Raw genomic sequence first — 12,403 nt, 5'->3', positions numbered from 1 at the left:
TCTATATTTCGGTTTTTAGGTTTCACTTCCGATTCGTATCGGAAATAAAATCTACTGTACTTGCTCTATTCTCGCGCGACGTGTCCTATAAACATCTGCAATCTTTAAATTTCTCTAGAAACACTGTCATTAAACCTTCGTCCGTCTCTCAGTCTGTCATGAATGTTAGAACATTGACAAAAGACGAATTTTAGTGAGGATGTTAGCACAACAGCGCTACACACGGCACAATTTGTTGGGTGGAATGATGTGGGATCGGCTGTCGCATGGTCCTACCCAACTGACATCCCGACAAGAAAAGTTGGTAGAACGGTGAGTCGGCCAAAGCGTCCATTTTGTCGGTCGGCCGGAGGTGTCTAGGTTTTTTGACCGACCGACCGACGAATTTCCCTTGCTGCTGTGTCGGGCGGGTAGACCATCCGACAGCCGATCCGAGCGCCACTCCACCCAACTAATTATCTGTGTGTACTGCTATTGTGCCAACCTCCCGACTAAAGTTCGTCATCTCTAACTGCACGCGGTATTAAATGCTGTTTAACATACATGGCATGGTGCGAAGGGTTGCAGATGTTTGTGGAATTTGTCGTGCGAATAATATAGCAGTCCATAACGGATTTCTGTAGGACAGAGAATAAAGGTCCGTCGACCTTCCGTATCTCCGTTTTTAGATTTTATTTCCCATGCTTATCGGAAATGAAATTAAAAACCGAAATATTGACCGTCAGTGGAAGTTAATGCATAAAATGCACTTGTTTCATCGTTATATGTGTTAAAAAGTCCAGCCTACATACAAGCCCTCTGTTCTTGTTCTAACAGTTGCTAAATGCTTCATTTGTTATGTATCTACCATGGTATTTATTAGGATGATGTTCGCCATCAACATGACTTGTCTTTCTTCTTGGAATTTGAAATGAGTTTCTTAAACTTACAGATTACCTTTTATGTTACATACATAAATTAGCAGCCGGCCGCTGTGACCGAGTGGTTCTAGGCACTTCAGTCTGGAACCGCGCGACCGCTACGGTCGCAGGTTAGAATCCTGCCTCGGACATAGATGTGTGTGATGTCCTTAGGTTAGTTAGGATTAAGTAGTTCTAAGCTCTATGGAACGGATGACCACAAATGTTGAGTCCCATAGCGCTCATAGCCATTTTTTGAACATAAATTAGTAAAGTTTGCATAAACTTCTTTTGTTTTATTTATTTTGCTTTAGCATGTATTTCTTCAGTCAACTATAAATCACCTAGTTGGTTTCAGAAATCATTCTAGTTAATAATTGTGGAGATACCCCACCATTGAATCTGAGGTCCTCTTAACGCATGTCAGTGGCTAGATATCATAATGTAAGTAACGGCATCTCCTCGCAGCTTACAGCCTCTCCCATGACTGTACTCTCTTTCGTTAAGAATGGCCTGATGATGTTCATCAGCTCCGAAATGCATGATTGATTCATTCTTAGATAATTTCGAACAACATCAAATACCAGTTACTTAAGTAACAGAACTTAAGTGAATTTATTTCCTTACATTAGCCACTGCCTACAGCTTTCTCTCTTTTTTTTGTCTTTTTATCTTTAAAACAACCAAGGCACACCTTTTCTGTTGCTATGTAAAACCAAGAGGGATCTCGTAGAACATACACATGTTGAAGTTCAGACAAACAGATCACAACAGGTGAGTGCAGTCGGTTGGGAGATGTATAGGCTACCAGGAAATGCGTCGGTCGGTCGGTTGATAAACTGATGCGCCCTGGGGCGTTATAGGCCTTTAGGCACGACGGTTTTGAGTGAGCGCACCCTGGCGCTCACGGATTGAACTTGAGCGAGGTGTGGTGGCCCCACACCAGTGCACGGATCGATGCGAACCTGTAGACGGCGGCAGCCTGTGCGCCATGAGTGAAGCTGGGCAGCGGGGTTCCCGCCGCAGGAGGCGCATCCACCGCCGCGCCGCGTGCACGTCAGCGTCTGTGGAGGGCGAGCGGTCCAGCTGGGACCTGAGCAGCCGCTACCTGGCCACGCTCACCGCCGCCGTCGAGGTGGCCCTCTGCAGACTGCAGTACTACCTCGACAGGACCGCGCGCTACCAGGTGCGTTCCGGAGATGGGGCTGTGCTGAAAATCGCATAGGAGCAGCAGTCAAGACCTCACAAACTTGGAGCCGACATCAACACTGTTGGTTGTCCCAAATATTATGTTCTGATAGGACTGTTTTGATCCAAAATTGACGGGCGTGTAAATCGTTCTGATTATAATCTAAAGTGTAGATAAATCGTAAATGTGCTCGGTCATTTTCTTTTATATAAATGAATTTAGGTTGCAGTTTATACTATTATTATAGTGGCTTTACATATGTTATTTGACTGTGCATTTCACTTCAGTCCAGCTCTAAAAGCTCTCTGGGTGAACGCTGTGAGAAAGAAAGAAGAAAGACTGGAAACCGATCAAACATAGCAAAAAAATGCGTTCTCTATATTTTCGGGAAGAGAACACAGACCGAACATCAGTATGGTCAGTCGGTGTTAACCCTGTGTTTGGATTCCCCCCTCCCAGTGAGCAGCTCTAAATGGCAGCTTATTTGGCGTTTTTAAGGCACGCAGTCCCTACCGGAGCTGTGCCCTGCGTGCATTTGCAGTCTCAGGACTGATTAAAAACGCCAAAGAAGTGGCCATTGACAGCTGCTCACTGGAGGGGAGAACCGCCTCAGAGTTTAGGAAAATACTGGGTTACCAAAGCATTCTTTTCATTGCATACTTCTCTTTGCTATTATAAACGTATAACAAAAAGAAAGTTGCATTAACGAGGCGAAATGCCTGATCAAATTTAAGACCAGAAAAGCTTCTGAAAATGTTTTAGTGTTGCAGTATTAGTCACAAAACCACTGTACCACTTCGTATTTAAAGCCACCCTTGTCTGTACACAACAAAAATTAACAGCAAAAAGCAGTCGCAGTCTGTTTTTGTTGCATTTAACATGGAGGCGCCGGCTCCATAACAGAGCGGAGCGTTACGTCTGTAGCTCCATCTTCCTTCGTTAGTTCTCCATCGAAATTAACCACTGCGCTGCCCTCCTCTCCTTTAACGTCACTGTTTCTTTTTTAAAAACGGATATTGTGATATGTGAAATGCGGTGCTTGCCGATATCACCCATCTGATTTGACTCGAAGCGCCATGAGAGCAGACATAAACCACTTACTCGTGGCCAACATTCGTATAATACGCTCCGTAACAACTGTAGTCTCAAGACATTCCACTAGTTTTTGTGGCCTGTTACAATCAAACTTTCACCTTCCAGCGTAACGCTCACCTCTGGCTACGCTACAGACCAGTCTGTCACCGCCGCCCTGTGTATTTTTAAAAAAAAAACTATTATAGAATGCAAATGCTGTTACTTTCACGATTTGTCTTGGCATAATTATGACGTCGCTCACTACAGGACGTCATGAGTCAATGCCGACGCCCGCTACCCTTAAGTTAAAGAAAATGCTAATTTTTGTTTCTATTTTTTTAATATATGAATGTTACGGGGACAGACTGATCTATAGCGTAGTTAGCGGCTTGTGATAGGTTGGCAGCTGACAGTTTGGTTGTGACTTGGCGAAACCAACGAATGTTACTTTTTTTTCTCAGATTCGGTCCGATGCAAACCAATTATCTCACCTTATAATATTTGAAAGTTTGTTTTATTCGGAACGCATTACACGCCCAAATCCCCACATGTCCTGGTCCTCGAAAACAAAAAAAACTTTTCACAGGTATTCCGAAATTCATTGTCTAGGAACTACCGAATAATCATAAAAAACCTCGCAAATTATTCTAGGTTCGTTCATTTCCTCCCTTTTCGCGAACACAGCTATCTCTAAAAGCGGGAGGAACTTAGACGAAAATAACTATTTTAAATATTAAAATATGATCAAAATGCTAAATAAGCAAAAACGTACATGAAGGCAATCAAGTTTCATTTATTGACTCCTGCTGCAGACAGTGTGTAGAAAATACGAATGATGACCCATCCGTAAAGTATGGCGTAAAATAAACTTTGGATCCGTCCGAAGTTTGTTAAAATACGTTTTGTATCCCATAGACGAGATACTGATTGATAGCCATCGGCCAAATTTAATGGGCTGTGTCGTGCTTCGTAAACACCTGCAGCGATGAAACACAGTCTGTGCGACGAAATGTGTAATAATCCAATGTGGTGGAAATTGCGTGAAGGCCATAAAAACCTGCTGAGTAACTTTCCAAGGTTTTTTATTTTCTTCACATTTCTCATTCAACCTTTGTCTTAGCTTCCCTGCACTTCCTTTTTATTCCATTCCTCAGCGACTTGTATTTTTTTATTCCTATATTTCCCTGGACATTTTTTACTGCCTTCTTTCACCGATCAACTGAAGTATTTCTCCTGTTACCACGGTTTCTTCTCAGTTACCCTCTTTGTAACTGTTTTCTTTCGAACTTCTGTGATTGCTCTTTTTGGAGATGTCATTCCTCTTCAACTGTACTGCCTACTGAGCTATTCCTCATTGCCGAGTCTGTAGCCTTAGAAAACTTCAAGAATATCTCATTACTCAGTGATTATGTATCTCACTTCTTTGCATATAGATTCTTCCTGACTAATTTATAAAACTTCAGTCGAATGTTAATCATTATTACATTGTGATCTGAGTCTATATCCGCTCCTGTGTACGCCTTACAAACCAGTATCTGATTTCGGAATTTGTCTGGCCATGATATAATCTAACTGAAATCTTGCCTTATCATCCGGCCTTCTCCAAGTATATCTCCTTCTTCTGTGGTCCTTGAACAGAATATTCGCCATTACTAGCTGAAATTTATTACAGAACTCAATTAGCATGTCTCCTGTCCCATTCCTTGTCCCAAGCCAGTATTCTCCTGTAACCCTTTCTTCTACTCCTTTCTCTACAACTGCACTCCAGTACCCCATGACTATTGGATTTTCATCTCTTTTTACATACTGCATTACCCTTCAAATATCCTCATATGCATGCTCTCTCTCTTCATGTTTGGCTTGCGACGTTTGCATGTATACCTGAACTGTCGTTGTTGGTACTTGTTTGTTGTCGATTCTGACTAGAACAACCTTATCACTGAATTGAACATTTTGATATTACCTTCCTAAATAAAGATGTGGGCGATATCTGTAATGTAGTCTTGTGTCTATTTAAGGTTGCAAAGTGAAAGTACGTTTGAGTCGGTTATGCCAGCTTGCATGTCACGAGAAATTCGAATACTTCATAAGAAATTAAGGTTCCAATCAGAATACAGCGAGTCATCAGAGGTTACATAAATTTCAAAACTGCTTCAAATTACGTCTTCGAAACGACGAAGAATACAACGAAGCTGCTTCCAGCAGTGACTATATCAACACGGTAACTATGACATCCTAAAGCCATGACTTTTCAATTACCGGCATAAAACTTTTTCTCCCTTATCTGACTGTTACTGGTGTGGTGATAACCACTACTACTTCATCTGTTGCATCAAACGTTTCTCAGCTAGCATGTATAAGCAATGTCCTCAGTTATTTGTTAAAAAACATTCGAAAGCTAAGATCGTACAAAATACTTTTTATTCAAATCTACGGGTTTCAACAGTATTAGCTGTCATCTTCAAGTCTTAAGCATTTTTGTGTAGCAAAAAATGTTCAGTTTACGCTCAACTCTTGCACAAGACGTGAAGTGGATAAAATTCAGCACATTATAACCGTTTGTCATAGCTAACATACTTGAAAACACACAGAATCTTGTTCAAAAACCATGCCCATTTACATACTGCTCACAGGTAATTGTTACATTATACAAATACATACCGTATGACACATATGTTCACGTATGTTGGACACATACTAAATATGCACTGTTGAAAACATGTCTTGAATAATATTTATTTTGTGCGATCTTGGCTTTTGGATAGTTTCTAACAGTTAAAAAAGATCGCCCTTCATACTCTCATAATGAGAATTTCCTAAATTACTTGTTCCATATATATTCCGATTTGTCTTTACCTACATTTTCTGCAGTCCACGGCTCCCTACAGTACTACGGAAGTTATTCCCATGTATCTTAACACCCATCCTACCATCCTGTCTGTTCTTCAATTAATTTTTTTTCCACATACTAGTTTTTTGCCGATTCTGCGGAGAATCAGTCCTATCAGATTACTTCTCATCATAGCATCCTTTTGTAACATCACTTCTCAAAGATTTTAATTTTCTTTTTCTGTTTTACCACGGTCCACGACTGATTTACAACATGCAGCTGTCTTCCGGACAAATAATCTCAAATATTTCTTTCTGAAGTTAAGGCTTGATGTTAGTAATATCTCTGACAGATGATTTTAAGCGCAGTGGATAGGTTTTAATGGTCATTTCTCTGGCGGTAGCAGTCGGTCATGACGCTTTAAATGCATGCAGGGCATAACACCAGTAGAGCGTGCCCACTGCAGTGGAGTGTGTGCATTTGCAGCCTCGGGATCCGTTGAAAAAGCCAAAGAAGCGACCATTAACACTTGTCGCTGTAGCAAATGCTATGCGGTATAGGTTTAAAAATTTTGAAATAACATGCAAGAGAGGGAAAACAGCTATCTTCAACCGGGACGTAAACGTAATTGTTAAATGCATAAAAAATAGTTCCGACTCATTCGTTGACATCGAGAGCTCCCAACAAGGTTGTTACCTTCCAAGCGAAACGGTGTTTCAGGTCAAACGAAACATTAGTTACTATCTTTATTTCAAAAGTATCGATACGACGCCACTGGTCATAGGAAGGCGGTATCGCGAACTACATTCTCGTAGGCTGTACAATTATGTGCTGGAGCATATATCATGTTACGGCGTATTTTTGACAAACTTTAGCTACGTGATGCAGCTGTACTTCTACAGTGAAGCCACGTCAATAAATGCAATATAAAATTATCTTATTGGTTGCGTTATGTCATGTATCGAGAAAATTCAATGCGGTATCAACTGCACTCTCTGTCACTCTCTGTCACTCTCTGTCACTCTCTGTCACTCTCTGTCACTCTCTGTCACTCTCTGTCACTCTCTGTCACTCTCTGTCACTCTCTGTCACTCTCTGTCACTCTCTGTCACTCTCTGTCACTCTCTGTCACTCTCTGTCACTCTCTGTCACTCTCTGTCACTCTCTGTCACTCTCTGTCACTCTCTGTCACTCTCTGTCACTCTCTGTCACTCTCTGTCACTCTCTGTCACTCTCTGTCACTCTCTGTCACTCTCTGTCACTCTCTGTCACTCTCTGTCACTCTCTGTCACTCTCTGTCACTCTCTGTCACTCTCTGTCACTCTCTGTCACTCTCTGTCACTCTCTGTCACTCTCTGTCACTCTCTGTCACTCTCTGTCACTCTCTGTCACTCTCTGTCACTCTCTGTCACTCTCTGTCACTCTCTGTCACTCTCTGTCACTCTCTGTCACTCTCTGTCACTCTCTGTCACTCTCTGTCACTCTCTGTCACTCTCTGTCACTCTCTGTCACTCTCTGTCACTCTCTGTCACTCTCTGTCACTCTCTGTCACTCTCTGTCACTCTCTGTCACTCTCTGTCACTCTCTGTCACTCTCTGTCACTCTCTGTCACTCTCTGTCACTCTCTGTCACTCTCTGTCACTCTCTGTCACTCTCTGTCACTCTCTGTCACTCTCTGTCACTCTCTGTCACTCTCTGTCACTCTCTGTCACTCTCTGTCACTCTCTGTCACTCTCTGTCACTCTCTGTCACTCTCTGTCACTCTCTGTCACTCTCTGTCACTCTCTGTCACTCTCTGTCACTCTCTGTCACTCTCTGTCACTCTCTGTCACTCTCTGTCACTCTCTGTCACTCTCTGTCACTCTCTGTCACTCTCTGTCACTCTCTGTCACTCTCTGTCACTCTCTGTCACTCTCTGTCACTCTCTGTCACTCTCTGTCACTCTCTGTCACTCTCTGTCACTCTCTGTCACTCTCTGTCACTCTCTGTCACTCTCTGTCACTCTCTGTCACTCTCTGTCACTCTCTGTCACTCTCTGTCACTCTCTGTCACTCTCTGTCACTCTCTGTCACTCTCTGTCACTCTCTGTCACTCTCTGTCACTCTCTGTCACTCTCTGTCACTCTCTGTCACTCTCTGTCACTCTCTGTCACTCTCTGTCACTCTCTGTCACTCTCTGTCACTCTCTGTCACTCTCTGTCACTCTCTGTCACTCTCTGTCACTCTCTGTCACTCTCTGTCACTCTCTGTCACTCTCTGTCACTCTCTGTCACTCTCTGTCACTCTCTGTCACTCTCTGTCACTCTCTGTCACTCTCTGTCACTCTCTGTCACTCTCTGTCACTCTCTGTCACTCTCTGTCACTCTCTGTCACTCTCTGTCACTCTCTGTCACTCTCTGTCACTCTCTGTCACTCTCTGTCACTCTCTGTCACTCTCTGTCACTCTCTGTCACTCTCTGTCACTCTCTGTCACTCTCTGTCACTCTCTGTCACTCTCTGTCACTCTCTGTCACTCTCTGTCACTCTCTGTCACTCTCTGTCACTCTCTGTCACTCTCTGTCACTCTCTGTCACTCTCTGTCACTCTCTGTCACTCTCTGTCACTCTCTGTCACTCTCTGTCACTCTCTGTCACTCTCTGTCACTCTCTGTCACTCTCTGTCACTCTCTGTCACTCTCTGTCACTCTCTGTCACTCTCTGTCACTCTCTGTCACTCTCTGTCACTCTCTGTCACTCTCTGTCACTCTCTGTCACTCTCTGTCACTCTCTGTCACTCTCTGTCACTCTCTGTCACTCTCTGTCACTCTCTGTCACTCTCTGTCACTCTCTGTCACTCTCTGTCACTCTCTGTCACTCTCTGTCACTCTCTGTCACTCTCTGTCACTCTCTGTCACTCTCTGTCACTCTCTGTCACTCTCTGTCACTCTCTGTCACTCTCTGTCACTCTCTGTCACTCTCTGTCACTCTCTGTCACTCTCTGTCACTCTCTGTCACTCTCTGTCACTCTCTGTCACTCTCTGTCACTCTCTGTCACTCTCTGTCACTCTCTGTCACTCTCTGTCACTCTCTGTCACTCTCTGTCACTCTCTGTCACTCTCTGTCACTCTCTGTCACTCTCTGTCACTCTCTGTCACTCTCTGGTCACTCTCTGTCACTCTCTGTCACTCTGTCCTCTCTGTCACTCTCTGTCACTCTCTGTCACTCTCTGTCACTCTCTAACACGCGATCTAGTGTCACTCTCTGTCACTCTCTGTCACTCTCTGTCACTCTCTGTCACTCTCTGTCACTCTCTGTCACTCTCTGTCACTCTCTGTCACTCTCTGTCACTCTCTGTCACTCTCTGTCACTCTCTGTCACTCTCTGTCACTCTCTGTCACTCTCTGTCACTCTCTGTCACTCTCTCTGTCACTCTCTGTCACTCTCTGTCACTCTCTGTCACTCTCTGTCACTCTCTGTCACTCTCTGTCACTCTCTGTCACTCTCTGTCACTCTCTGTCACTCTCTGTCACTCTCTGTCACTCTCTGTCACTCTCTGTCACTCTCTGTCACTCTCTGTCACTCTCTGTCACTCTCTGTCACTCTCTGTCACTCTCTGTCACTCTCTGTCACTCTCTGTCACTCTCTGTCACTCTCTGTCACTCTCTGTCACTCTCTGTCACTCTCTGTCACTCTCTGTCACTCTCTGTCACTCTCTGTCACTCTCTGTCACTCTCTGTCACTCTCTGTCACTCTCTGTCACTCTCTGTCACTCTCTGTCACTCTCTGTCACTCTCTGTCACTCTCTGTCACTCTCTGTCACTCTCTGTCACTCTCTGTCACTCTCTGTCACTCTCTGTCACTCTCTGTCACTCTCTGTCACTCTCTGTCACTCTCTGTCACTCTCTGTCACTCTCTGTCACTCTCTGTCACTCTCTGTCACTCTCTGTCACTCTCTGTCACTCTCTGTCACTCTCTGTCACTCTCTGTCACTCTCTGTCACTCTCTGTCACTCTCTGTCACTCTCTGTCACTCTCTGTCACTCTCTGTCACTCTCTGTCACTCTCTGTCACTCTCTGTCACTCTCTGTCACTCTCTGTCACTCTCTGTCACTCTCTGTCACTCTCTGTCACTCTCTGTCACTCTCTGTCACTCTCTGTCACTCTCTGTCACTCTCTGTCACTCTCTGTCACTCTCTGTCACTCTCTGTCACTCTCTGTCACTCTCTGTCACTCTCTGTCACTCTCTGTCACTCTCTGTCACTCTCTGTCACTCTCTGTCACTCTCTGTCACTCTCTGTCACTCTCTGTCACTCTCTGTCACTCTCTGTCACTCTCTGTCACTCTCTGTCACTCTGTCACTCTCTGTCACTCTCTGTCACTCTCTGTCACTCTCTGTCACTCTCTGTCACTCTCTGTCACTCTCTGTCACTCTCTGTCACTCTCTGTCACTCTCTGTCACTCTCTGTCACTCTCTGTCACTCTCTGTCACTCTCTGTCACTCTCTGTCACTCTCTGTCACTCTCTGTCACTCTCTGTCACTCTCTGTCACTCTCTGTCACTCTCTGTCACTCTCTGTCACTCTCTGTCACTCTCTGTCACTCTCTGTCACTCTCTGTCACTCTCTGTCACTCTCTGTCACTCTCTGTCACTCTCTGTCACTCTCTGTCACTCTCTGTCACTCTCTGTCACTCTCTGTCACTCTCTGTCACTCTCTGTCACTCTCTGTCACTCTCTGTCACTCTCTGTCACTCTCTGTCACTCTCTGTCACTCTCTGTCACTCTCTGTCACTCTCTGTCACTCTCTGTCACTCTCTGTCACTCTCTGTCACTCTCTGTCACTCTCTGTCACTCTCTGTCACTCTCTGTCACTCTCTGTCACTCTCTGTCACTCTCTGTCACTCTCTGTCACTCTCTGTCACTCTCTGTCACTCTCTGTCACTCTCTGTCACTCTCTGTCACTCTCTGTCACTCTCTGTCACTCTCTGTCACTCTCTGTCACTCTCTGTCACTCTCTGTCACTCTCTGTCACTCTCTGTCACTCTCTGTCACTCTCTGTCACTCTCTGTCACTCTCTGTCACTCTCTGTCACTCTCTGTCACTCTCTGTCACTCTCTGTCACTCTCTGTCACTCTCTGTCACTCTCTGTCACTCTCTGTCACTCTCTGTCACTCTCTGTCACTCTCTGTCACTCTCTGTCACTCTCTGTCACTCTCTGTCACTCTCTGTCACTCTCTGTCACTCTCTGTCACTCTCTGTCACTCTCTGTCACTCTCTGTCACTCTCTGTCACTCTCTGTCACTCTCTGTCACTCTCTGTCACTCTCTGTCACTCTCTGTCACTCTCTGTCACTCTCTGTCACTCTCTGTCACTCTCTGTCACTCTCTGTCACTCTCTGTCACTCTCTGTCACTCTCTGTCACTCTCTGTCACTCTCTGTCACTCTCTGTCACTCTCTGTCACTCTCTGTCACTCTCTGTCACTCTCTGTCACTCTCTGTCACTCTCTGTCACTCTCTGTCACTCTCTGTCACTCTCTGTCACTCTCTGTCACTCTCTGTCACTCTCTGTCACTCTCTGTCACTCTCTGTCACTCTCTGTCACTCTCTGTCACTCTCTGTCACTCTCTGTCACTCTCTGTCACTCTCTGTCACTCTCTGTCACTCTCTGTCACTCTCTGTCACTCTCTGTCACTCTCTGTCACTCTCTGTCACTCTCTGTCACTCTCTGTCACTCTCTGTCACTCTCTGTCACTCTCTGTCACTCTCTGTCACTCTCTGTCACTCTCTGTCACTCTCTGTCACTCTCTGTCACTCTCTGTCACTCTCTGTCACTCTCTGTCACTCTCTGTCACTCTCTGTCACTCTCTGTCACTCTCTGTCACTCTCTGTCACTCTCTGTCACTCTCTGTCACTCTCTGTCACTCTCTGTCACTCTCTGTCACTCTCTGTCACTCTCTGTCACTCTCTGTCACTCTCTGTCACTCTCTGTCACTCTCTGTCACTCTCTGTCACTCTCTGTCACTCTCTGTCACTCTCTGTCACTCTCTGTCACTCTCTGTCACTCTCTGTCACTCTCTGTCACTCTCTGTCACTCTCTGTCACTCTCTGTCACTCTCTGTCACTCTCTGTCACTCTCTGTCACTCTCTGTCACTCTCTGTCACTCTCTGTCACTCTCTGTCACTCTCTGTCACTCTCTGTCACTCTCTGTCACTCTCTGTCACTCTCTGTCACTCTCTGTCACTCTCTGTCACTCTCTGTCACTCTCTGTCACTCTCTGTCACTCTCTGTCACTCTCTGTCACTCTCTGTCACTCTCTGTCACTCTCTGTCACTCTCTGTCACTCTCTGTCACTCTCTGTCACTCTCTGTCACTCTCTGTCACTCTCTGTCACTCTCTGTCACTCTCTGTCACTCTCTGTCACTCTCTGTCACTCTCTG

General features: G+C 45.0%; 1 protein-coding gene across 1 annotated transcript in view; it reads left to right on the top strand.

Moving 5' to 3' along the window:
- Window positions 1-1,792: 1,792 nt before the first annotated feature.
- The window catches only part of LOC126335067 (uncharacterized), a 45,689-nt gene continuing 35,078 nt past the window's right edge, over window positions 1,793-12,403 (top strand). Inside the window, exon 1 of the mRNA XM_049997952.1 lies at window positions 1,793-2,085. Within this exon, the coding sequence (XP_049853909.1) occupies window positions 1,891-2,085 (195 nt within the window). The 5' untranslated portion in view covers window positions 1,793-1,890. The remainder of the gene's footprint in view (window positions 2,086-12,403) is intronic.

This window comes from Schistocerca gregaria, chromosome 2 (genome assembly GCF_023897955.1).
Source record: "Schistocerca gregaria isolate iqSchGreg1 chromosome 2, iqSchGreg1.2, whole genome shotgun sequence".
Lineage (NCBI taxonomy): Eukaryota > Metazoa > Arthropoda > Insecta > Orthoptera > Acrididae > Schistocerca > Schistocerca gregaria.
Note: the sequence above shows the minus strand (reverse complement) of the source record. Positions and strands in the feature narration are given on the sequence as shown.